Raw genomic sequence first — 27,983 nt, forward strand, 5'->3', positions numbered from 1 at the left:
CAGAACCACCCAGAGGAGCTTTGCATGATCTTGAAGAAATTTAATCAAAATTAGTCAAATAGGATCTTCAAACAGAGTTCAAACGGCACTCTTGCATCTGTTGAGAAGTATTGTTGGACACTAAATATTTGAGAGAGAACTGACCCAAGAAAGAGTCAACAACCAATACGCAGATTTTTGAAACATCAAACATCTCACAGGCCAGAGCAGCTCCTCTCTCCAGCGTGACTTCTGCAACTCTTTCAGAAGATATCTGCCTGGACTTCTTACATGGATTGCTTCAGATATCCTGGCTGATTCTCTCCACAACACAGACTGCAGAGTCTGTAAAGGAGCTCAGAATTGTGAATTGTGCGGACATGGACGCGGAGCCATGACCCACATGGAAGAGCAAGAGCGAGACTTCAGCAGCTACAGTGAGGATGACAACCCCAATGACAGCTGGTCCTTGGTAACCAAACTATATTCATAGTGTATGTTTTGTATAAATGAGTTAAGCAGAGAAATATAGGTAAAGATAAAAACAGTGTTATTAAAACTGCCATTGTTCTGAGCTGTGTCTTGTACTTCAGATTATTATTATATCTGAAGTATTATATCAAGGGTTTATTGTTTAAATTAATATTTAAGAAAACCTTTAGACAAAGACTGCATCAATTAAGGAAAGCAATCATTTAAAAGCAATTACACTCCTATCTTTCATATCTATTCTCTCTACCAATCCATATTTTGCTATAGGCATTACTATCCTATATTGCGTCATAAAAGGTCTCTAAGCACTTGTCCTTAACAGTGTCCTTAAAAACACTGTGGTCAAATAACATTATCATTCTGTGTGTGTGTGTGTTTGTATCTGTGAGAAACAGAAGTGTGAACATGTGTGTCTTTGTTTGTGTCCCTTTGTTGTACAGCCAGTTCTCAGTGTGTATGCTGGTTCTGCTCTTTCAACTGTGTTTGTGGGTGGTATAACCATGTGCTAGATCAACAGCTCATATCTTCTCACATGACCTCAAGCCCACATAGCTACTTATAAAGGCATATTACACCACAGCTAGTGAAGCTATTACATAATAGTTCCATTATGCAGGGGCCTCTCTGGACTCAGAGAGCTTCACATTTCCTCTTCCTCCTTTACATTATGTGCCTGAAGTTGATTTTTAACTGAAGTTAATTAATGAGTTCATTTCAAGATGTTTGGATGGGAAAGTCTACTTGCTTTATATTCCCCATGTCCATTTTACTACCTTTTTAGAATAAATACAAACATTAATGAACCTTGTGAAACCTTAAACTATATGTAAAACGGTCTTCATGTCCTTCAATTAATATCTGAAATTGTTATATGTTTGATGACACCTCAGATTTTAAATATAAGTCAATGTGAGTCTGTAGGAAGACACTTTTGCATTTTATGCTCTAATTATGTGGATTGTTGAATTCAATCGTTAAAGAAATTTCTTTCTTGTTGTATATTGCTAAAGATAACACAGTGTCTATGTGCGGAAGACAAAATGAAAACCATTTATTAAGCTAATAAACCTTGGAATGTAGCAACTACTGCACATTATATAAGATGATGTATTTCATCTGTTCTCCAGTGGCCACGCTAACAGCATGTGCTTTTCTCTCTAAAGGTGAAAAGTAGGTAATGTGTTCTTTTATTAATTAATCGTAAGGCAGATATTTGCTCCATCATATGTCAGACATGTCAAAACAGTACTGGGGGCTGTGACTTTGTGGTCCTTATACAGATTTCTCTAAAGCCTTGGAGCATGTCTGGTAGGACTCCACATTGGGGGCGGGTTGTATAGTTCAGTTGTAATGTGTGGCTCAAACTGTCTTCTGATTGGCTTGTGCAGCCCATCCCCCCGATAACACCCCGTCTCCGTGGCGATGAAATGAATGCATTCTTGACCTCACAGAGTTCCTGGGAGAGATCAGGCTACCCCTGTCCTAGCAAACCACCGTCTTCCTTCCTCTGTCCCCCTCTCACGTGTCCAACATGAGGTAACACTGCAGGGCAATAGAGAGCATATCAGCCAGAACACACACAGACATATCCTAAACAGACACATACATATATACATGCACACATAAACACTTAGTTCATGCATACAAAGAGCCCACCCACATAAACAAGCAAAGCACATGGCCTCACACGTACTGGAATGATGAATTAATGAAATTCCTGAAATCACCCAGAAGTCAAGGCTTGTATGTGTCAGTGTTTACAGTCTCATTACTACACTTTTACCATTGTGACGCACTAAAAATGTAATGAGATTTAGCCCAGGAAGAAGGTAGAAGTTAATGTAGAACTAAGATATAATGTTTTAATTGGATAGATGTGCTGGTAGGTGGATTTTGTTATTGATATATTAAAAAAATAAATAAAATGAAAATAATGAAGCAGGGGACAAAATAAAGAGATAATTATAATGGAATATAAAATATTATTTTGCTAATGCATTTATAAATCCATTAACTTTGAATATAGATATTACATTACAAGTGTGTGTTTACTGTAAAACATAATTTGTGTAAATGAACCAGTTTTTCTCCACTGTCACAGCTACAACCTCCTCTCTGTCACTCATCCATATCCACACAAACTTCAACATTCTGCACATTCCCTATCCTACTCTCCTCTATATTTTCTCTGTCTCTCGCCTCTCCCCTTCCTCTCCCCTCCCCCCCCCTCCAGTTGGCCACTCTTTGCTCTCTGATGAATAACTAGTTCTTAGAAAACCCAACACGTGTTTCCTTGTTCCTTCTCCGGCCGCCTGGCGCTGATATCTTTGTGTGTGTCCATCAGTGACCGTGACAAAGGGAATAATCACATGTTCAACAGTGATACATTGCAAATATGTGTGTATATATTGATTGACAGCTGAAATTGATCCAGAGAGTCATGAACTGTATTGCATGTTGTGACTGGGGTTTCTCAAAACCCACATTCCTCAAGAGATGTTCCATTTACTTCTCCTTTCAGTGCTCACATGTTGAGAAAGTTACTGTGTGTCTGTGTTGTATTACTACCCCTCCCTCTAAAAAAGGTCTAGAGTAACACACAGAGGTGGGAATAGTTGGATGTGAGTGTAACTCAGGGGGACTTCTTCTTAGAATCATTGAGCAACATCAACAGAAGCCATGAGACTCAGCCAGGGGAGACTTTTGTGTTTGTTTTTCTAAAGTGAAAACTCTGTGTCCAGACTCAAATCTGAGGTCAGAGAATAGCACCTTATATAACCTTACTATAATCTGATTACAGAGTCAGGAACGTATATTAACAGTTAAGAAAAACACTAAAAATGGTATCGTTTGATGTAATTTTCTGTCAAGTGGAACTAAATCACTTGTGTTTGTTTGTGCAGCAGCAATGTTTAGAACTGTAACTTTATTGTTATCCTGAAGGAAATCTGGTTTGCAACCCTGCGTGTTGTGTGTCAACATTTGCATGTTCATTCGAGCAGATCTGAGCCTGTCTGAAAGTGTTTGTCTGTTGCCAGCATAAAACTGATGCCATTAGTCATTTTGCTCTGATTAATCTGATTCAACCGTGTCACCATCATACTCGGCTGCACTCTGTTTGGCCAACTTGTCTGTCTGTGTCTGTATCTTTCTCACACAGACACATTGTCATGATATTGTATTGTTTACTGTCACTGTGCTTGTATCTCTGTTAGTCTGCAGTCTTCTATATAAATGTGTACATGTGTCAGGAGTGCTCTACATGTTGCAAACTGGTACCTTAATACGCAGCACATGTTTTTTTTATAATAGGAATGTTTGGATGTGTGGACATTACACGTGGCATGCTAAATACTTACATTGCAAGTTTTATTACTTGCTATCATTAGATGTCAGAATGTGTCGAATGACATGTCTGTTGTTTTAACCTTTGATATTTCCTTCTTAAAGGAGTCGTTTAAAAGTTTTAATTCTTTAGAGCTTTAATTCTTGCCAAAGGTTAAGATTGATAGTCATTTCAAGCTAAAGCTGAAGCCAGCAGCTAGTTAGCATAGCTCACGGGTCTCAAACTCAAATTGGCTTGGGGTAACTGCTAGTATTGTAATCTCATAGGAGGGCCACTCAAATACCACAAGAAAGTGCAATATTCTGAAAATATTTCACATCATACTTAACTTAACATTTTATATCATTTTATAGCATTATGATTGTTGATCTTAAAAAGGACTGGAGGTCCCAAAAACGCCATCATCTATTTAAAAGAGAAATGTATACAGAGATACAAATATACGAGTGTCGAAGAAGTTCTAAGGAGAGAGAGATATCCCATAAAACTTCCAATTAGCTCCCATAGCTAGGTCCCAAATAGATGCAGGTCTCTTAACAAGCCTGGTGTGGCTACACGTTTTAACAAATAAAGACAGGTCTCAATTAAAGGCCTGGTCTGGATTTTATAGAAATGATCTGGATGTATAAAATCTCTTGAGCAAGTTTTAAGCTGCTTAGATCGCCTACACAAATATAAATGTTTAAACTTTTGTCAATGTGGATGCTACACGTCGTTAGATCAATTCAATTCTCCACAATTCAGTTGTTTGGTTCATTTTACAGAAACTATGAGCATTAAAGTATATTTCATTCAGATTTACCGGCCAGGGAGAGTTCAGTGATTTAAGCAGAAAACGCCCAGGCTATTATTAGACGTTTTACGGTAAGCTATGTTTAGTTAAAAACCATATAAGCATTACATTCTTAATTTACTAAAGTGAAGTCCACCATTTGGGAATCAAAGCAAAATAAGGATAATGAACATGCCAACAATATCTTGCTCTGGCCTCGATGTGTCAGGGCTTGTGGGTAGATGTACATTTTGAAAACTGAGACACAGTCAGTACATTGCACAACTACAGATGCCTTTGAGTTCTGAATGTCACTGCTATTCTTGTCTCCTCTGCTCAACATACTGTATTTCTTCAGAATAAGAACAAGATCGTGTTTACTGTTGCTCCTCTCTCAGTTACACACAGGGAGAAATGTATGCACAAACATATGCTGTGTTCTACATGGGCAAGATTGTTAATTTGTCTTATGAACACTGCTACTATTTGCTGGATGTGTTCTTTACTATTCTGCTCACAGTTTAAAATTGGAAATGTTAAAATTTCAAAGCATTTTAAATCATAAATAAGGGATTCATATTAGTCCAAGTCTGCAGTTGTAAACTTTAATACATTGTTAGTAAATAGCCTAAATTTGAGTCCAGATGCCCTGCAGCTCTTTTCCAGAAGGTCATAGGTCAAACAGTCCATGGGAGGGATCTTTCTGATTCATTAAAGCTTGAACAACAAATCAAGTGTCTGGATGAAAATAACATGGCAAACCAAAAGGTAGTGTTTATTAACCATTAACCAACAATAAAGCCATTAATTACAACTTATAAATCCTTTATAGTGGATCACAGCGGCCTGTTAGCTTAACATCAGTTGAAGTAACAGAAAACAATACAGAAACAGGATAAAATCACGCTTAGACAAAAACCATAAATAAAACTGACTTTAAGAGGGAAAGTTTCAGTAAACATTGCGTGACGTCAGCGGCGGCTCAGCCAATCGGGTCGCTGTTCATCTGCAGTCCGGCGGAGGAGGGGGAGGAATATTTTAACTGCGGTTTAAATAGCGAGACAGCCTCGAGCCCAAGATCTGAGATCAGACGCTAGGAAATCGTTCCGGCAATGTCATTTGAGGACGTAGTGGAGTGAAACTGTACACACTGAGCGCTCGGTGGAAGATTTGGATGGCGGAAAGATCCCAGAACGAAGAACGACATCAATAAATAATGTGAGTTGCTGGTCTGACTGTGCTACAGTAAGCTTCTGTTAGGGGAATATTAAATATCCTATCTGCCTATTAATTCAGTATTTACTCAGTGGCTTATGAGGCTGAACGACTGCATTCACGCTTGTTTGTTTGTTGTGCGTTTTATAATGTGCGGCTGTTTGAATGAAGGGAGAGCTGCGGTGCACACTGCGGAGCCTCACCCGCCTCACCCCGTGTGCAGATGTTTACATGTCGCCTCGCAGGCCACTCATGATACTACGATCAAATGATCGAGCTCATGTTGATGTTTCATTCTGTCTCGTTTGTTATTCAACACCAATGTTTTCATGCAACAAAAATTCCATTTATTTATAGATTTCCTATTTATAGAGTAAGGTCATATCATTATATGATTTCTATATATATATATATATATATATATATATATATATATATATATATATCATATGATATCAAATTATATTCTAAACATCATATACCATATAGAAATACAGTGATCTCAGTATGTCCTTGGTGAGTTGTAACAGTCAGTAATCCTGGAGTGTCAGACTGCTGCTCCAGTCACTTTAAATTGATTTAATTGGATAATCCTTCACATCATCATCTGTCTGCAAATCCCTCAGCCTCTCTGTCACCTCTGTCTGCCTCTCTATGTTTAAATTGGGTATTTTCACTGTCATGTCACTGTCTTGTGGCTGGCAGGAGTGAGAGTGAAGTTTTATATTAGCTTTAACTTTGAACAAAGAACCCTCTGTGGGGTTTGAGGTTACAGACTATTAACCAGAATCTGAAATAAAATGAGTTATTCAGAGAAAGGTTCCTTTAATGTTTTGTTTAGTAAAATAATACAGCAGTTGCATTGAATGACACTGAATGACCCTCTGAACTGTCTCGTGATTGGCTGTTACATAATGGGGACGCATTGTGATTGGCTGTTAAACGGAGATTTCCTGGAAGAGTGAACTTGGTGTGTCTGTGCCTGTGTGTGTGTGTTCGTGCATCTATGTGTATGTGTGTGTGTGTGTGTGTGTGTGTGTGTGTGTGTGTGTGTGTGTGTGTATGTATGAATGGTCCGAACTGTTTGCACGTGGTTTATGTTGACAGTGATATCAGGTCTGTGGCATGTCCATGAATGAGCGCATGTCCATGTGAGTGTTTTGTGAGAAACAGAAAATAAAGGCACAAGGGAGACAAAGGGGTCAAATGATTGTGTAATCACTGTCAAACAGTCCCACTCCCAGTTTATTGAGCAATAAGTCACACCAACAGATTACATAAAGGGTCAATTCACCCTTAATGACAAACAAAACATATTTTCACTCACTACCCATGCAGGTAGTTTTGCTTTTATTTGCCCAGATTTTAAGGTGTGTTGCCACTCCTAAATAATGGAAGTGGATTTTATTTAATTTGATGTGAATTAAGCAGCTGGGGTACCACAAGGCTCAGTCTGTACACATTGTATCCATTGGTTTAATAACAGAGTTGTAGTTTTTATAGCTGTATTGGGCAGGTTATAACAAGACTGTGGTGATCGTCTCACATGGGCCTGATATACAACAGAATAATGTTTGGTCATTAGAGCAGAAGAGCCACAGTCTGTGATTCACAGTAATTGATGGGTGTTAACAAATCATCCATGTCATTAGAATGTTCTTACATTGTCTGCCAAAATATTGAGCCATCTGTTCCGTAGGCACGCTGTAACAATGTGTGTGTGGGTATGTGTGTGTGTGTGTGTGTGTGTGTGTGTGTGTGTGTGTGTGTGTGTGGAGACAGAGAGAGAGAGGATGCCAGTATCTGAGTCAGCACAAGCAGGTGGCAAGTGGAGATTTTTAAGGAAGAGTTTGTTATAGAGACAATGATCTCACATATGTGTGCATGTGTTTATGTGTTTATGTGTGTGTGTGTGCATTCATTCATTCATTTAACTTTTTGCAATGAAAAATGTGTCGCAGACTAAAGCTCTCTCTTCACCATACTCATTTTGTTTTTATTTATCTCTCCCCAGTTTCCTCTTAACATTAACTAACATCATCCATTTCTCAAGAGTCCTCCGTCACCTTGTTTCTTTCTTTATTTTAAATACATTTATTTTAGAAATACATAATTAATTCTGTTGCAACAGATGGAAAAATGCTTCAGACATTTTGCAATGTCCTCTATAAAAATATCTATTTACCATGTCACGTCGTACCTGCAGTTCCACCCAAGAATAAGGCAGCATGGCTGTGAAGTCCAACATAGTCTAACTTACAACATTAACCAGAAGCAGTCTCATAGTCTTCCTGCATTTAAGTATTTGTATGAAAGCATGAAATATCAACTTATCTATTAAGAAGTATTTTAAACAATACCATTGATTTCTCCTGGATGTTGAATACTCTTTTCTCTTTCTGCCCCCCCCATCAACAACCACCCGTCTCGCAGCCCAGTGAATGCATTTCCCTTTTTGTGTCTCTTTCTGGGGCCATGTTTGGCATTCAAGACAGAGAGCATTAGAGGCTGTGGATCAGAGAGACTGGCACAGCACCACATGATTACTCTTGCCCCTGATGGAGTGTATTTGCATTACAGAGAGGAAAAGGCACTTTTGAGTTTTTCTATTCTGATTTTTGTTTTCAATAGACAACAGAAAGCAGAATATTTTCACATCCACATACCACAAATTCTCATTATTCATGGTTTCACTGCATGGCCTGTGTAGGCAGTAATTGGACCTCAGTGGATCAATAATGTATTTTAATGTGGCAGGATGGCCTTGGTTACACAAAAGATCTCTGTCAAGAGTTCGATCCCAGACAGCCAATAAGTCCATTAAAGTTCATTCATCCTGCCAGAGTGTGATGCTCTGCATATGTTTACAAATGAAGAGAAGAATAAGAGACATCTTTGCAGGGAGAGAAATCAACAAAAACTCACCCTTTCTCTTTCCTTCCCTTTCTGTCTCCAGTTACAGACCATGAACTATGTGGGTCAGTTGGCGGGCCAGGTGTTTGTGCAGGTCAAGGAGCTGTACAGGGGACTCAACCCTGCAACACTGTCTGGATGTATAGATGTCATCGTGGTGCAGCAGCCTGATGGCTCCCTGCAGTGCTCCCCCTTCCACGTCCGCTTCGGCAAGATGGGTGTGCTGCGGTCCCGTGAGAAAGTGGTAAGATTATTGGCTGCTTTTTCATTTGTATGCACAGTATGTCATTTTGTGAACATGCTATTTGAGAGCTTAGAGGCTGTCACTGACACTTATATTCCGATAATAGTTTGCAGTTTAAAGGTGACAGATCACACACAAAAATAAAAGAAAAATACAAGAAGAGGCTTACAGTAGTTGTTATTGGTTGGGTGAGATAGATGAAACTAAAAGTTTATGAATATGTCGACACAAAACCACATATCAAGGTTGTTTTATTAATGCTAATGAGGTTTAAAACATGACTCTTTTTTGTGTTGTATAGGTGGACATAGAGATTAATGGAGAGCCAGTGAGTTTGCACATGAAGCTGGGAGAGAATGGAGAGGCATTCTTTGTCAAAGAGACTGAGAACACACTGGTGAGTAATGATCAACAGAGTCGTTAACCTGAGTCAGTAAACACACACAAATATAGGACGGAACATAACTTACTGACACAGAAGTCAAATTGTTCAGTCAGAACTAAAATACAGGCAGGGCTTAAATTGGACTGGCCTTTTGCATTGTGATAGTTCTGACTGATTTCACCACCTACTAATGGCTCTGCAAACATGTCGTCATTTTAATCATCAGGCAGATGTCTAGTCTCCTCATCCCGGAGGAGATATGAAGTAGTCAAGTTTGAAAGCTTGTCAAAGATACGCCACACAGCTGTTTATACTGCTTTGAGGCTGGATTTTACAACCCTAGAAAGTTAAGTCATGGCAGCACTAATATTTTATTCCACCAAGATGCCAGAAGGCAGTGTATTCTGCGTGTACTTAACTGCCCGATGCACTGTGTTGCCAGATGACATTACAGCAAAATACAGTGCTAGAACCAACTGTTTTTCTGCACAACCAGATTTTTTTTCCAGTCAAAGGCAGTTGTTAGTTTGAAAATACCCCCTGTAAAGCTGCCAAATAGGCCTTATTTATTATACAGACTCTATTCTACCTCAAAACAGAAAGAAACACAAGAATATGAATATGTAAACATGGATACTGACAGAATGATGGATGACCTTACCAGCCACATGACACATGGACAAAGACATCCATCTATTTTGAGTGGAAAACAATCTGCTGGTCTGAAAAGCAGATACAGTCTGTAGCATATTAGCTGAAATATAAGCTGAACAACAAGAAGGAACAAAAGCTTCTGTCCCCTTGTGGCATCCTGTTGGCCAGCATGACCTGAAGTTTCCTGGAAATAAACCATCAGGACTGACATCATACATCAACAGATAGTCATGTGCATGTGACTTTTACGCTGCTCGTATCAGCACCAAAGTTCAGGGCTCAGTCCTAAATAGGGATTCACAAAGTACAAATGTATGCCCTTATGGCACCGTGAGACACTTTGAATAAAACATCCTCCACATGAGTTACTGTATGTGCTAGATGTGCACCCAGAAAACTGCAGAGCAGAAAGGACAGAAGGAGCATATTAATATGTATTACAAAGTTGCAGTGTAGACACAACGTCATATTGAACTCAAGTAATGTGTCAAGCTGGTATCACTCATCCCAGGGCTTCATTCTGGAGTCCTGTGACAATGTGACAATGTCACTGACAATGTAAACAGGACTTTTTCCTGGACTCTAATTGAGTTTGATTGAGGCGCTCTTTGGATAGGGATACATGTAGTCATTAGAATAACAAGAAAACTCTTGAATTAAAATTACTTCATTGTAATGGTATGATCATGTCAAACCTTAAATCAAACTCTGGCGCATTTTGGATCAAGCCGTCGTCAGGGAGTGAAACAGATGTCATGGAATAAATGTTTTTCTTGGGATTTTTAATGTGAATTGTGTGTTGGTTAAGATTACGAAAAAGACCACTTGACAAATATCCTTTGGCCACTGTTTTTCTCTGTATTGTTTTACTCATTTTATGGAACTGTTCAAAACTAAAGAGCCAGCTGAACTGCTTTTCATGTATCCACACTATCATCATGTTCTAGGAAGAATGTGCAACACAAATGTAAATGTAGCAGAAAATAATCTGACCTGGGAACATTTCCTTGTGTTTTGACACCCACATCTGTAAAGTGATAGGCAAGGGTTCATGGGAAGTTGGGGGTGGTCAGTGGTGGGTTGGTTGAGGGGAAGCACTCTTGGCAGCGTTTCCCAGTCAGGAATTAAAAGCAATATGTCATAAATCTGTGAAGCTCTAATTCCTGATCTGAAGGATTACTTTGGTTTAATTCTCCTTTCATTACTTAGTGTCTCAGTTAAAGATTGGGAGCCTTTCTCCAACTTAGTCAGTCCATCAGTAGGTGCCATAGGTGCTCTTCAGAGTGGGTCCTACAAAAATATTGTAATGCCTCAGCCCTTAATGGATAGGAAAACAAATAATACCTTAGAAGCTTTTTCAAATTCGAACACTGAGAATTACTTGCAATTTTTCTTTGACCATGTCTAACATAGTGTTTGGGACTTTTTGTCAAATCCTCTCCTTGACATAACTCCGCAGAGTGGAAAACCACCAGAGGGCTATTTATAGCTCTGCCAAATTCACCTTCATGTGCAGTTGGGTGCACACAGACTGCACTCAGAAACTGGCTGTCACTGATCCGTGCACTGTCCAAACTGATGAGGAGATAGATAGTGAAAGAGGAGCAGGACTAACAAGACACACAGGAGCACAGATAGGCAGACATCACATGCATTGTATACTGTACAGTAGTAAAGAGAAGTATGCAGTAAGTCCAGACAGATAAACACACACAGAATACGTACTGTTGGATAAGGCCGCTTGAGGATTATTTCAGTTTCAAATGATTTGTGTGCAGTGTCTTTGTTCTGTCTTTCAGTAATGGTCTAATTTATCATCTCTCCGATCTGAATGGAAAAAGATCAACAACATTTTTACGGAACTATTTGGCATCGAGCCCAGTCTACTATGTCGCTCCCAGCCAACCCCCCTCTTTACTCTCTCACCCACTGTTCCCGAGGGTGTAAAGTTACATTTGAGGATTTGTTGGGGCTTGTGTATTTGCAAATAGATCTCACATATAAAAAAAATTAACCAAACGTGGCAGCAGAAATTAATCTTCAGGCTAGAACATTGCAAAACACATGGCCTAATTCACGTTGTTACACTGGTCATGTTAAAGTGCCTTACAGGTGAAAACAAAAAAATTAAGTGTGACTTAATGTGTAGCTCATCAATTGTGCTGTATAACCAACTTTAATTTCGGTGTGACTAATCCAAGGAATTCAAAATGCTGTGCGAAATCGAATTATCTCAGTTATTCCATCATACACTATTTGCAGTGTAGGCCTATAAACAAATGCTGTATTGTTGCTGGGCTGTGTGGGTTTGTCTGAAAAGATAATCCACCTGAAAACAGAATTGATATGTCACTTTTATTTTTATTTTTTCAGAAATTCTTATTCACAGAAATAACATGTCTAGCTTTGATATAAACAGTTATGTTAATAGACTGAGAATGAAACATCCAGACACATTTAAATAATTTAAAAGTGGTTTTGGGATGGATGTTTCCAGCCAGCTCTGAGCAGAAGGAGCCTGGCAGTGAACATCCTGACCACTGTCCCTTTTCCTCTCCCATCAAAATGAATTGGGCTGGGTTGGACTTTGGTATGACACGTGCACTGCAAAGCACGTGTGAATCTGTTCAGATCATCTCTTTATCTTTCTCTCTCTCTCTTTCTCTCTCGGTCTGGGTGTGTCTCTAATTCTCTTTCTGGCATAGTCATTGTAGTGAGACTGTTATAAGCAAATCTGTGTGATTTTGCTAATCTGAGCTCAAACCCAGTTTCCCATCAGATTATGTAGGTCCACATGGAGAAAAACAGCATATCTGTCTCACCAATCAGCAACACTCAGTTGGACTCCACACTACTGTGTTTCTGTGGTATAACCTGTATATTCTGTTGATGGATATAACACATACAGCAGGCTATATGCATATCCTTATTTTAACCAAGCCAGTGGCTCTGATGGAAATATCTGTTGGCATCAGCACATTCTCATTTATGGTTTAAGGTGAAATGTCTCATGTCGTACACAGATTTGTGTCTGGATGAATTGTAATCACTTTGGTGATTCTTTAACTTTTCAGCCCCATCATCAGATCTAAATTTGAATTTGTCCAATTTATGATCAAACACCTGCTAAACTAACGACATTCCCATCAGCCTCAGTTGTACTTTGTGTTTAGAGCTAATTAGCAAATGTGAACATGCTAAGATGCTAAACAAAGATAGTAAACATGGTAAACATTATGCCTGATAAACATATGTTAAATTGTCATTATAAGTATGTTGCCCTGCTAACATTAGCATTTAGCTCAAAGCACCGCTTGACAGAGCATGGCTGCAGACTCTTATGTCACTTTATCTTTGCATTCACTTTCCCACATTTTTAATTTAGTTTACATCGAATACTGTTCATTTCAGTAGGAAGTTGATTATATCAGTGAGCTCATATGATCATGTCCTCTGTTGACAGGAAATTGTTCCGTCCCACCTTGCAACATCACCGATCATATCAACGGGTGCGGAGTTAATGGAGTCCCAGCTGGGCAGGGGGAGCTCTCGTCACCATGGTAGGCCCTGTTAAAAAAAGACATTTTGGAATTTGTGAAAATGAGCGTGTGCTTTTGAACAGCTTTCATGCTACTCTCTCTCATCACATAGACACCATCCCCTGTAGCTCAGTTCCCGTCCAAAGCCTGGGACCGCAGCAAAGTGATGGCGGGATGACCAAGAAGAGGAGGAAAAGAAGGAGGAAGGCACGGCCAGAGGCAGGAGGAGGAGGAGGGAGGAGAGAGGAGAGCGGGGAAGAGTTCTCGGAGGACGAGGACATGTTTACTATTGACTTGAGTTCAGATGAGGAGAGAGAGGGTGACGGCAGCAGGTGTGTGTGTGTACATGATAAATGTTTTCACATGGTGTGTGTGTGTGTGTGTTTCAATTTGAACATTCTTCTAGTGATAACTTAGTATTTCCAGTGTTTCTGAGCCGCTCGAGATAGAGAGAGAGACAGAGAGAGAGAGAGAGAGAGAGAGAGAGAGTGTGTGTGTGTGTGAGAGAGAGAGAGAGAGAGAGAGAGCGAGAGAGAAAGAGCGAGAGTTAGAGAGAGAGAGATTATTAAATGCCAGTCAGTCTGTTCTGTTGCAGTGGTAAACAACCCTCATTAGCAGTCACAATGTTGTTTGTGAACAGATTAATTACTGCCAATAACTCCTCTAATTGTGTTAAGCATTGAGACACTCTGTATGTGTGTATGTGTTTTTTATGCATGACTGTGTAAGTTGTGGTTCCGGCTGTCTACAAAAGGGCTCGTGCATTTGCACCAAATGAATCAGAAGAAAAGAATACAAAAAAGCCATGCAACGTTTTTTCTTTCCCGCTCAGGACATTCTGTTAATGCTCCAACTGGAATATGTCAATTTTAGCTGCACTAGCAGGGTGGCTCCATGGATGGCATGTCAACCACACTGGTCTACTTTACTTTCTACTTCACAGGCTGAAGTGTCTCAACAACTATTTGTTGGGATTGCCATGTCTTTTTGTTAATTACCAAAAAATCGTATGCTAACATGCTGAAATGGTGAAACAATATACCTGCTATATAATAGTATGTTTGCATTGTCTTTATTATTGTTAGTGAGCTGAATTTATCATTTAGTCCAAAGCCATCCTGTGCCAAAGTAGGCTACAGCCTCAGAGAGCCACTAGCATGGCTGTAGACTCGTAGTCTTGGTAGTATTTGTACTTTTGATTGATCATATGAATCAAATGTCTGTGTCTCTTAAAACTTGCCTTTAAATCGTAATTATTTCTCTGTACCATTTAAAAAAAGATTAAAAAGAAAACATCTGTTGGTATTATTTATTAATAGTTTCATCCTCAAAATCTCAGCCAACCTACTTCACCAGGACTGTGTGGGTGTTCAGATTTGATTGACAGTTACCAACAAGCCACCAACTTTCATCAGATTCTGATTCAACGGCTGCTAAATCCCAATTTGTGCAAAATACTTGACATCAGCTTTCTCCTACTGAACCCAGAGGAAAAAATATAAATCTAGGCATTTCATGTGAAATAACCAAAATTGTATTACTTTGGCAGACAATTGTGTGTTTGTGTAGTAAGCCATTACTAGGAAGACGCTGCTTCAGTAAAACCATGTCAGTGGTTCAAATTAAATGCTTAGGAACAATTAAGTGAGATGAGCATGTAAGAGCCTGCATGTGTGTGCATGTTTGTGTTTACGTATGTGTGTTTGAAACCCTTTGAAACCAGCTCTGCTGTTATTGGGACGTGCTCCAGGGATTTGTCCTGTTCCCACAGTGTTCTCTGTCTCTTTGAAATAATGGCTCTCAGTGCATCCTTACTGCAGGGGTTCCAAGCTTGTTTTTACGAAGTTTGGCACACAGCATGGCGGGAAAATTCCTGAAACCCATAAAGACACAAAAGAATGTGTGTCTGCCTCATGTCACACTTAATACTGTAGTTGATATGCAAGTTTTAGGCTGGTTTGTGGTTACAGTCAAACAGGCTGCAAAAGTTCAAAGTAAGGATGTTAGACTATTATTGGTGTTTTGATGAGTTTCAGGCCATTTTTATGAGCATAAACAAATCACTAAACACAATTTTTTATAGATATTTTATTGAAGGTGTGTGCATACGTTGTGAAATAATGTATGTGTATACGACTGACTTCTCCCTCTATATGTGTGTTTGTGATCAGACCTGTGTATGGTGATCAGGGGTCTGCAGCCAACACTCGCACACGCCCCGGCACTGATTGGACCCGTTCACAGAGGTACTTTTATGAACCTATCTTCATTTTTATTCAAGTTTCTAGTTATCTCTATTTAGTTCTTTTGTCCTGTTCATGTTGTTCTAAGCATCTTTTGTATGCTCACAACGAGTAGATAATAATCATGATTCATTGTCTCTCCCTCTTTCCCTATTTTTGTCTCCTTTTTCTGTTTTTCTCTGTTTTTCTGTTTTTGTCTGTCTTTTTCTGTCTTTTTTTATCTTGCTGTAGCAATGTGTTTAAGGAGACTCTCTCTATCCCTCCCCCCTGTGGTCTGTCCATCTCCTGTCCTCAGCAGATCTCTCACTTCTCTTCCGCTGTTAGGTATCACCTTCAATTCAACCCTTTCTGAATGCTGGAAATGAAATACTGCACTGATGAAGGAAAAGCACACAGTTTGCAGGAAACAGAAATACAAATATTGTATTTCATTCTAGTATTTTGAAGTTTATTAAGTATGTTAAAAGTACTTTATCTGTTTAAATATAGAGCACAAACTGATTGTCTGTCACTTTCCCAGCAGCCTTGACGATTCACGGCCATCAACACCGAAGAGCGACTCAGAGCTAACCAATCAGAACAAAGACAACCCAGAGATGTTGTGGACCTGGGGGGAGCTGCCACAGGCTGCCCAGGTATCTACACAAACACACACACACACACACACACACACACACACACACACACACTGCACATGTTATTACACTTTACATGTTGCTACATGTATTGTAAAAATGTCACTACATTGAAAGCATCAGTTCTTCTTTCTTGGTGAGAATTAGAAGAGAAGATTGATACCACATGTATTTTGAATATGAAGCTAGCAGTAGGTTAGTTTAGCTTTGAATGAATTCTGGAAACGGTACCCAACAGTAACAAAATCCCCCAACCAACACCTCTGATGCCAGGTAAGAAGCAGATACTCCAGGAAGTTACTGTTCTTGACCAGGAAATAGTCTATATAATAGTATATAACCTTAAACGTAATTTTTGAGCCGTGATTTCTGGACAGATTTAACAAATTAGATGGTTTTTATCAGTGAGCTTTGGAGGGTAGGTGGATTATATAATCTTTGGACATAGCCAGGCTGTCTGCTTCCCTCTGTTTCCAGTCTATATGCTTAGCTAAGCTAACAGGCAGCTGGTTCTAGCCACATATTTGCCATATTTGACAGTGGTATCAACCATCCCATCTAAAGAAAGCAAATAAAAGTATTTCTCAAAATGGAGAATTAAACAGACATAAGGCAAGGAAGGGTAGAAACATACTTGAGTCCAAAAAAAGATTAAAGGTTTGATCTCTGTTTCTCTCTCTCTCGCAGCCATCCTTCCTGACTTCCCACCAGAAGCAGGACTCTGCCATAGCAGTCTCCATCCCGATGTCTGCCAGCACTCACTTCAGAGCCATCAGTGACACTGGACCCCCCTCCCTCACTCTTTATGTTCCCCAGCCAGGGGAGACTGATGCTCACAGTGGGGAAAAGGACACAGAGGAAGGCAAAAATGGAGCCAGGGTCAGACTAAGCACTAAGACTGAGGACAGGGTTGGAGGAGATGAAGGTAGATATATGGAGGACAATATTGCTTTTAATGTGCATAATGACATAGTGAATTGTATTGTTGTTAATTTATCTTCATTTATATTTAACATATTTGACTAAAACATTTCCAACTTTCAAGAAATACGGCCACTCATTATATTTAGACACATACTGTTCATTATAAGTGTCTGCTTTATCAACTCATTATTTAAGGATAATGCCCTCTGAACCACAGTGGAAGTTGTTTGCAGGTTGTAAACAAACAACAGGCATCCACACCACGATTCAAGTGTGATGTAGAATCCTAGCAGGAAATTCTGAAGTTAACCTTGTGTGTCAGTACATCCTGGGACCCATGAGTTTGTTTACGTGCTATTTTCTCCTTAGGGAGAGAGGTGGAAAGTGTCGGGTTATCATGTGCAGAGATGGAGGGTTTAACAGCCTGCTCAGTGTCTCCCAGGGTTCTCCCTGATCATCTTGATGAAGGCGGGAATAGAGGAAGTCCCATCAGAAGAACTGATTCGCCCTCCAAGAAGAAAGGTACAGTGCTCCATCAAAATACAATGTCTAAATGTTTCAGTAAAATCTATTATGTCTGATCATGTGTGATATTGTCTCTTGTTAGAAAAGAGAAGCCAACACCTGGGATCTGATGGCATATACCTGGATGACATTACAGAGCTGGAGCCTGAAGTAGCTGCTCTCTACTTTCCTAAAAGGTTCAGTAACAAACATAGAGTGAACATGTATGTGCATGCCTTCATACCAGTACAAAACATAATCCACCCCATTTACACACACACACACACACACACACACACACACACACACACACACACACACACACACACACACACACACACACACACAATGTATAAAGGGCTGTCATATGGTGTAGTTCCCCCTCTGGTGGCCACCATGGAAGTCCTCAGCAGGATTCAAAAGAGATGAGAAAACTCTCTGAAAACTAATTAGTTATTAAATAACTTTTTGACTATTTATAATTTATTTTTTGCAGTAACTGAGTATTACAGGTAAATAATTATACTGGCTGATGTGCAAATTAACATTGCTGCCTTTTTAAAAAATTTTTTTTACATTTTATACCACTGTGTAGACACTTTAGGGCACTTGAGGCTTGTGTTTATTTGACCATAACATCATCAAATTGACCCACACCATCACAACAGTATTTTTCAGAGATGTATGAGAGTGTATATGTTTCTCTCTACCCTCAGTGATGGAGGCGGTAGCTCCATGAGGGGAGACTCAGAGATGATGATGATGGGAGTACGGAGCGCTAACCAGTCCCCACAGTCAGTGGGCAGCAGTGGGATGGACAGCGGCGTAGACAGTTTGTCTGACCAAATAGCGGACCTGCCTCATGTCGCCATCTCTTTGTGTGGAGGACTCACTGACAATACGGAGATCACAAGAGGTAGGTTAAGGAATGTACAAGGAGGCAATAACAGATGCCTAAAAAATAAGCTTACATTGCTGTTTAATTTTTACTTTAAAAAAAAGCTTGTCTAATGTCTCCTTCTGTTATAGATTGACAATTTTACTCTTAGAATTTTTTTTTTTAAACGTCTGTCAATCTGTGTGTGTTCTTGCCTCTGTATGTACCATGTGTATGTTTTATGACACAGAGCAGTTCCAGGAGAGGGCAATTTCCTACCAGCAGTTCTCTGAAAACCCTTCAATAATTGATGACCCTAACCTGGTGGTCAAAATAGGAAACAAGTATGTACTGATTTACTATACTATTACTATTTAATACCAAATTGTGATAAATAATTAGAAACTATGACAAAATACACCGATCAGCCATAACATTATGACCACTGATGGGTGAAGTGAATAACACTGTTTATCTCTTTATCATGGTACCTGTCAGTGGGTGGGATATAGGCAGCCAGTGAACATTGTGTCCCCAAGTTGATGTGTTAGAGGGCAGCATGAGGATTTTTTGATTGCACGTGAGGAGCGAATGCTGGTCTGTGTGGTCCGATCCAACAGACGAGCTACTCTAGCTCAAACAGTTGCTGAAACAGTTAATGCTTGTTCTGATAGAAAGGTGTCAGAACACACAGTGGATCACAGTTTGTTGTGTATGCGGCTGCATTACATTATGACCACCAGTGTGCCCAGGTGGTCATAATTTTATAGGCTGATCTGTGTTTATGAAAAGCATATTTATGTCTTTGGCAACAATAAGTTGAAGCTCCATTGTTAACATTTTTGAGGATCTATTGACAGAATGTGTCTTTTATATCTAGACATCGCAGTTTGCCTTCCATGGACACACAGCAATGTTTAACCACCATGTTTCTACAGTTGTCCAGAACAAACAAACCAAACACTAAGGTCTAGATTTGAAGCTGTTAGTGGAGTTTCAGGAGCGGGACCACAGCTCAATCATATTCCCATACATACCCTACTAACCCCTCTCCTCCCCTTTTGCTCTTGTATTCTACGCCCCTCCCCCACCCCTTTCTATTCATTATATCTTACTCTCATTCCTACTCTCCAAGGGGTCCTAGGGGGTCCCTCATGCCCGGGTGCTATGGCGGATTCCCAACCAAAGTTTCCCCACAATGCAACAGCATACAAGACAGTCACTATCAAGCATAATACAACATTTTTCATTCTGTTAATTAATCAGTTAAACCAAACTTGTTAATGGTGTGGTCCTTGCTAGCGAAAGAGCTGTTTGCTTTTTTTTACAGCCACTGTAGTTTCTGCTTTTGTCCTTGTAAGGGGAGGGTGAAATAGTGCTGCAGTAAGAAACAATCAAATGGAATAGTGACATTTTGGCAAAAATGCTTCAACCTGTTTCTCTTGCCTAAAGCTAGATGAGAAGATTGATGCCTCTGATTGTGGTATTGATCTTCTCATCTAACTCTCGGCTAGAAAGTAAGAATCAAATGTGCCAGCTGTCTCTTGCAGATAGAAGTCTGAGGTGTAAAGAAGTGCTAAGAGCGCTCTCTGTCATCTGTTGTAGGTACTACAACTGGAACACAGCAGCTCCTGTCATGTTGGCCATGCAAGTCTATCAGAAACCACTGCCGCAGGTAAGACCACCACAGTGATACACGAATAAATACTCAAATTTGTCTCCTTGTTTCCTGTTAAATGTATGTTTCATACTATCAGTTTATGGCAACGGTAGTAGAAGAAGTATTTAGATTTATTTCAGTTGTATATCAGCTAAAGTAAAAGTACTCATTGTGTAACAGAATGGACCCTCTCATTTTATATTATTATATATTATATTACTGGATTATCATTACTGGTTCATTTGTGTGTAAGCAGCATTCTTATGTTGTAGTACTTTATATACTAATCTATAAAATGCATCATAATTTAAAATCTGAATCTGCAAAGTAAACTATGATAAATGCAGTAGAGTAAAAGGTACTATATTTCTTTGTGAAATGTTATTAGGAAGAAAAATAAATTAAATACCCAAGTTAATCATGGGATTAAAATAAATTACTTACTTACTTACAACATACCTGTACCTCAGGGTAAGGTTATACAGAATAGAATGCTTTGATTATTATTATATTTGTCAGGTGGAGTTTGGTGTCTTTTAGTGTTCTGCACCGTCCTGCATCACTTTCTCCTGTGCACTCCCAGCATTTTGCAATTAATTCTTCTTAATCTGATGTTTCACTTTGGTTTAGTGTTGCCATCTGCCAACGTCCTCTCATTATTTCATTAAAATTCTACCAAATGTTACCAAATTATGTGCGTTTACATTTGTTTCCGACTCTCATTACCAATATTTAACCATTTCAGTTACTGTTGTACAGTACACATGATACACAGGTACTATTTAGTCTGATATGCCAGTAATTGAAATGGGGAATCATCAAAGCTGACAATCTTATACCACAGTGAAATATGGCTTTAAATCTAACTATTTCCCTAACACTTTAATAATGTCATGTCTTTATCCCCCTCCTTATTTTTTTACTTTTTATTTACATATTTTCTTTCTCCCGTCATCCATGCAATGTTTGTGTGTGCTAAGTGTTGGTGTTTGAGTTATGTGTTTTCTGCTTTTGGCCTCTTCTCGTACTGCCTCCCTGGTCTGTTTGGCTCCAGCCCTTCCAAGCCTGTATGATATTTCCTGGCTTTGCTTGGATGTTGGTCAGGGCATGTCTTTGTCTATCTGCATACCATAATTTCCCACCATTGTTAACTGTCTTGCATGTCGCTCTCTTTCCCCTTGTGGCGTGTCTTGTTACAACCTTCAGAAGTCTCTTCCTTTCAGGTTTTACTTTGCATCCTTTGTGTGCCATTGATTTTCTCCTGTAACTGTCTTTATTTTGGTAATTTATTTGGAGTTCAGTGTGGTTTGAAATGTGCTGTTTGTTATGTTTTACTTTGCATTTTGGATTGTTAATTTTTTGTGCTTTCTGTTCATCTGTTTATGGGTATACATGTGTTTTCACTTTCTTTTGAGTTGTTTCTGTCAGTTTTGAGTTACATTTTCAATCATTTTTGAGTTGTATGTGCATGGTTGTCTCCAGGCCTCAGTGGAGAACATCATGAAAGAGAAGATGCCAAAGAAAGGAGGACGCTGGTGGTTCTCATGGAGGAGCAGAAACAGTGACTCCAAATCAGTAAGTATGCAGATACACTGATATAATTTGTATAATTTGTCCATATCCTTCATATACTTTACAATAAAGATTGTCAGAGGGGGAAATGATAGAAGGTTGGCAGCCATATTTGTTCCTTACCATCAACCTTTGACCTTTGTGCACTTCAGGAATCAGTGACAGAGGCAGGAGGAGACCAAGGAGAGAGTTCACTCACTATGCCCTCAGTGAACAGGTGACCTCAGACTTCAAATCACCATATTTTTCCCTCAAACACATTCTTATTAGTTTCCATAGTTTCATCTTATACTTATGACTTTTTAGGATGAAGGATGAGTCATCCTCTAGTGATGAAGACCACAGATCGTCCAATCAGGCATCAGGATCCTGCCAGTCAGAGCTCCTCATGAGTTCTGGCAACGTCTGTTATAAGAAGACTCTTCGGCTTACCTCAGAGCAGCTGGTACGTATTCCAACAGTTGGATTTACTGACATTAAGGGGAATAAAACATGCAAACAGCTTTAAAGCTCCGTAGTGACTTAGCACATGTTGCACACATGGTTCACTATGATAAAGCAGGAATGTGGGCAAAGGAATGTCTCTCCTTACAAAACAAACATGGATACATTGTCACAGGGTATAAATCTTTAAATGGACACCAAGAATGAAAACATTTACGAATTAAATTCTCTATCGCCGCAAAAATACTGGAATGAAAGATGAAAATTGGCAACACTGTGTATGTATCTTCAAGTGAAGGATATTATTCTTGCATTTTGACAATGAACCAGGATGATGTGTTTTTTTATTGTCGCCACCTGACGTGTGATGTATGTGATGCAGCAGATTATAGCATCCTTAGCATAATCTTCCTTATTTCAATCTGTGTGTGTCTGCGCCCCCTTTTGTGGTGTGTGTGTGTGTGTGTGTGTGTGTGTGTGTGTGTGTGTGTGTGTGTGTGTTTGTTTGTTTGTCTTTACAGGCTAGCCTGCAGCTGAAGGAGGGCCCTAATGATGTAGTGTTCAGTGTGACCACTCAGTATCAGGGCACCTGTCGCTGTCATGGCACAATCTATCTTTGGAGCTGGGATGACAAGATTGTCATCTCTGACATAGACGGAACCATCACCAGGTAAAGGAATAGAAAAGATAGTCCCGCTGTCACAGTTATTAGCCAATTCACGTGCGTCAACAAAAGAGCCTGTGAAAGAAGGAAGTTCAGTTTCAGCTTTTCACCAGTCGATGTCAGGCTTTACACAGATTTAATGTTGGATATATGTCTCTATTTGTCTCCGCTGTAATTAGGTGCATCAGTATTGATTGTGTGATGTTGCTCTCTTGTGTCACGCTGTAGGTCAGACACCCTGGGTCACATCCTCCCCACACTGGGTAAAGACTGGACCCACCAGGGTATTGCACGGCTCTACCACAAAGTCAGCCAGTGAGTGCTACCTTACAATTTGCACACAGTTGTACAGCTAAGGAAATCTGGCAAAATCTATTTCTATTCTATTATTTTATTCTCTATTTTGTTTGGCTCGTTGTTTATTTTCTTTTAACTGATATATATGTAATATCTGGTCATCGTTCTAATGATTTCTTATTTGAACCATAGGGTACAACTAATTAAAAGCTCTCTGTCACAGGAATGGATATAAATTCATGTACTGCTCGGCGAGGGCCATTGGCATGGCTGATATGACTCGAGGCTACTTGCACTGGGTCAATGAGAGGGGAACCATGCTGCCAGTGGGCCCAGTGCTGCTGAGCCCCAGCAGCCTTTTTTCTGCTTTGCACAGGTCAGACACATGCCACATGTACAAACAAGCTACATTAAGTAATCAGAATTCATATTCATATTTATATTTAAATATGGATTAGTAGTGAATAATAGTTATTTTATTTTGTTAATGATCATTTTTATCAAGAGCAGCAACACAGCAATGACATAATTTATTTATATTGTTATTGCAATAGCATGTAAAGAGGCTCACAGACACCCATTAGTCAAAGATGAGGCATTTCTTTGCCTTTTATACACATGACACACTGATAGAAATGGCATAGCCTATGGCGTATTTCTGTTGTCATATGCAAATATTGTAAATGTTGAGATTTTCATGCTTTCATTGCCCTCATTCTTTTGCATCTCTTAGCTAATAAATCTCTTTCAAAGCCCAATTGCATGTGGACAGATATGCATCATGGATAAGCTACAAAAAAAGGATAAAAACATAATTCCCAGTAACATGTGTTGGATGTTATGTCGTGTTGTGTAGGGAGGTGATTGAGAAGAAACCAGAGAAGTTTAAGATCGAGTGTCTCTCAGACATCAAGCATCTTTTCTACCCAAACACAGAACCTTTCTACGCTGCTTTTGGCAACAGAGCTACGGTGAGACTACTGCACACGAACAAGCATGTATTTTCTCTGTAACAAGAGGACTGCATTATTTAGTTGGGGAATTGTTGGGGTCTTGCCGTTTTATTTCACAAGGAATTGTGTTCTTTTAAAGTGTTGGTACCTCTTGTTTTTGGTGGTGATACTGATGTTATGTGTGATTTCAGGATGTGTATTCCTACAAGGAGGTGGGTGTTCCTCTGAACAGGATTTTCACTGTCAATCCCAAAGGGGAGCTGATACAGGAGCACGCCAAAACCAATATCTCCTCGTAAGTTATATTCTCTGTTTCACATAATTTCCATCCATTTAATCTGACTCTGTATCCGTGTACACATATATCTGACTGTCTGAATTCTAGTTTTGCACAGTTGAAGTCTGTAAATGTGTGTCTCCCTCTCAGCTTTGGGCGTCTGTGCGAGGTGGTTGACCACGTCTTTCCAGTCCTAGTTCGAGATGAGGGAGCAGACCTCCCCTGCACTGACACCTTTGGCCAGTGCAACTACTGGAGTGAACAAATTCCTGATGGCACCAACCAGGAAGAAGGAGACGCACAGACACTTGAGACAAGCTAAGAAACCCCCATCAGATCCAGCACTGAAGACACTGTGTTCCAGCTCTTCAACACACCGCAGTCAGGCACCACATTGCGGTCAGTGGTGTTGTGATTCATTGTGTAGCCAACAATCATGGCACCAACATGTTTCTTAAGATAAGTAACAGCGACTACTGATTAAAATTAGATGAATGTGTTTTCAATATCCCCATCATTCAGCAGAACACAAGCAGACCTTTGAGTTGATTTCAAATAAGTTTAAAAATACAACAAATGAATTGATTTGAGAAAAAAAGGGGGGAAATGCATTTCAACAACTGCCTGAGGAGTGCTCAATTCTCTCATATCACACCTTTGCAAGTGCACTGACTCCACACACACACACACACACACACACACACACACACATACATACACATAAGTAAAACTTGTAATTCCATATCCAACGCACAGCACTGCAGGATATAAGTATAATATCCATCACTGCATATTTTTTAGCTCCTTAAGAGATTCCTTTGACTGGTTACCAGTCTCTCCTTCATACCACACCACTCTTCATTTACACCAGTGGATAGAAAGGCTGCCACACACACGGGAAAATAATTATTTTGCACCCGTATGGCTACTAAAACATAAGCACTCATCGTGTTAAATTAGATTAAAAAAAATGAAAATGAAAAATGAAAGTGAAATTCTGCTGGATTATATGCAAGCAGCCCTTCCAGACTACCTAACACAACTGGCTTCCACATTTGACAATTAAATATAAATTATACAATTCAGCTTTTCAAAACAGCCTGTTTGTGCATCACTGATTTTTTAAAATCTTATTTAGGAGAGAATACTGTCTTTTTTACCCATCACATGCAGTATATTCATCAATTAATAAGTAGAGACTGACTTGGTTAAAGTTTTACCTGGTCCAGGTATGTGGTAGTATTCTTTTCTGACCTCAAGTGCAGTAGACACAGCACTTTGCTCCAGAAACACCACATTATAGTACATTATTGTAAAATCATTCAGAACATGCAAAAACAGCACAGGTAGTGTATCCAGTCCTCTTCTGTGCCAAACTCCTTTGCAGGTCCATTTAAATGTGTGTGGTCTTCTGACCGTTTTACTGTGAAAGATGTGGCTCTGGCACATTTTCTAACTAGTGTTCATTGACATTACTCAAGATAAATGCAGGACAATGCAAATAACTTCAGTCTGTGTTCTTTCTGTCTGTTTTTATACGTACATACCTAATACATTAACACCAGTGATATGCTAGAATGTAGGATGTAAATCACTCAGAGTGTTTTAACGACTGATGCTCATCAATGCAATGACTGTACACACCTATACAGGACTACAGTTATGTATTTTTTGTGTTGTAATGTTACTGCACAAATCAGTATACGTTTGTGTAAAGCACTTATCTGTCCTATAGTGGAGAATTAATGCAGTATATTCAGATGCTGTAATGATCTCTCTTTACAAACGCACCTATTTTCCGTTGTTTGTACGTTTAAATTTTTTATCAAATGTTTTCATCTGTTAACATCTACTGTACTTCATTTATGTGAGTGGATGCCTGTCTGCCTGATTATTTTTACCATATGTATAACTTAAAATGGGGGAAACCACTGTAAAAAATGAAGGGCTTTTGTTTTTTGAGAATCCGCTAACATTTGAGGGCTGATATGTTGTCTGAAATACTTTGCTAATGGTGCTCATTCAAATGAACTATGTCATTTTATGCTTTACTACAAATGTCTTTCTAAACCAGCTGCCTCCTGTTGCAGGTGGCAGTTTTCACCATGTGACCACTAAAGCAATAGATCAACATGAAGGTATTTTAGAAAAGCCAATAGATGGATTAATAGATGGATGTAACATCAGCTGTTAATCCTACATCATTTTGTTTCATTCGGTGCCTCTGTTTTATATCATGGGCATCATGATCGCCAGTTACATGAAGTGCAAACTACGATATGGTTGAAAATACTTGTAATTCTTGCTTCTTCAACATAAAACCTCCTTTATTCATGTTAAGTCAAAATTGAATGGCTGAAAACAGCTTTGAATGAATGACATCTCTTGAAGAAAAAGAATAAGAAATTCTACTATCATCTTGATTTTAAATGATCTGAAAAAACAAATCTCAAAGTAATTACCCATATTTTTGTTAGAATTTAACAAGGATATTTGCACCCTGATATTAATGTATCCTATATTGAACAAAAGTAAAATCAAAATGGCAGATTACTGTGAAAATGAAATCTGACTGTAGTCTGACTGAGTGTGACTATGTTATACTGTTATATACTCTTTGTGCTTTCATGCTGTACTGTGGTTGACTTTGCCTAAAGGAAACTAATCAGGAATGAACCCTTGATCTGATCTAAAACTGTTAATGTTGACCATGATGTTGACTTTTGGTGAGTCCAGTGTAATTTGTGTCAGAGGAAAAGACGCATGCTTTTGTAATGTTAAGATAGATGCACATTTACATGGATGTAATGGTCACTGTCTTGCCACCTGATGTTCGTAGGGAAGTACCTAAAATAACAGAGAGACATTAAACAGTTAAAAACTGTCTATTATGACAGTTTGAGGCTTTTACATAATTTATTATAACAACGAGGTTTAAATTATAATTATTCTGTTCAAAAGCACACTCTGATCTATGTGAGGTCAGTGTCACTTAATAATCAAAACACTTTTCATATGATTATGTGACAGTTTCTGGTAATTATAGCATAAAGATCTATTATAATATTTTATTTATTAAATATGGAAGTCAAAGGAAGCAAAGCTGACATGTCTTTTTCAATGTACATAATGCTCTTCCCAATTTTTTAGAGTAAATCATCTTTTTGATGATTATCACCTAATTCTTTCTGTGAAAGATCTATTAAAACTCTCTATCCAGTCTGTCTGTCTCGACATGGATGTCGATCCAGTGTGTTGTCCCGTGTAAAGATTATGTTATGCTAAGCAGGAGCCTACCGAGCAGTGTGCAGTGCAAGCTATTGTTAACAATGTAGTTTGAATAAATCTGTGCAATGGACACATTTTTCAATAAACTCAAAGGTGGTTGCTTATT

At 39.1% G+C, this 27,983-nt stretch overlaps 1 protein-coding gene across 4 annotated transcripts; it reads left to right on the forward strand.

The window, feature by feature from the left end:
- Positions 1–22: 22 nt before the first annotated feature.
- Positions 23–27,981, forward strand: lpin1a (lipin 1a). 4 transcript variants are annotated; one of them, XM_051379295.1, is made up of 24 exons: positions 23–451; positions 8,761–8,961; positions 9,263–9,358; positions 13,464–13,560; positions 13,652–13,871; positions 15,711–15,785; positions 16,014–16,106; positions 16,303–16,417; positions 17,105–17,342; positions 17,711–17,863; positions 17,949–18,042; positions 18,562–18,761; positions 18,973–19,066; positions 20,328–20,397; positions 21,363–21,449; positions 21,865–21,957; positions 22,107–22,171; positions 22,261–22,399; positions 22,920–23,068; positions 23,291–23,377; positions 23,583–23,735; positions 24,216–24,330; positions 24,504–24,607; positions 24,740–27,981. In XM_051379295.1, the coding sequence occupies exons 1-24, from the start codon at positions 374–376 to the stop codon at positions 24,909–24,911; spliced, it is 2,988 nt and encodes a 995-aa protein (XP_051235255.1). In that variant the 5' UTR covers positions 23–373; the 3' UTR covers positions 24,912–27,981. The 4 variants fall into 4 exon arrangements, with proteins under 4 accessions (XP_051235255.1, XP_051235256.1, XP_051235257.1 ...); XM_051379296.1 differs by having other exon boundaries at positions 25–451; positions 16,306–16,417; XM_051379298.1 differs by lacking the exon at positions 23–451 and adding an exon at positions 5,644–5,807.
- The last annotated feature ends 2 nt before the right edge of the window (positions 27,982–27,983 follow it).

This window comes from Dicentrarchus labrax, unplaced genomic scaffold (genome assembly GCF_905237075.1).
Source record: "Dicentrarchus labrax unplaced genomic scaffold, dlabrax2021, whole genome shotgun sequence".
Lineage (NCBI taxonomy): Eukaryota > Metazoa > Chordata > Actinopteri > Moronidae > Dicentrarchus > Dicentrarchus labrax.

Coding starts and splice junctions, on each gene's coding strand:
- lpin1a (XM_051379295.1), top strand. CDS start 374: ATGACCCACATGGAAGAGCAAGAGCGAGACTTCAGCAGCTACAGTGAG. Junction 452..8,760: donor CCAATGACAGCTGGTCCTTG/GTAACCAAACTA, acceptor TTCTGTCTCCAG/TTACAGACCATGAACTATGT. Junction 17,864..17,948: donor TTCGCCCTCCAAGAAGAAAG/GTACAGTGCTCC, acceptor GTCTCTTGTTAG/AAAAGAGAAGCCAACACCTG.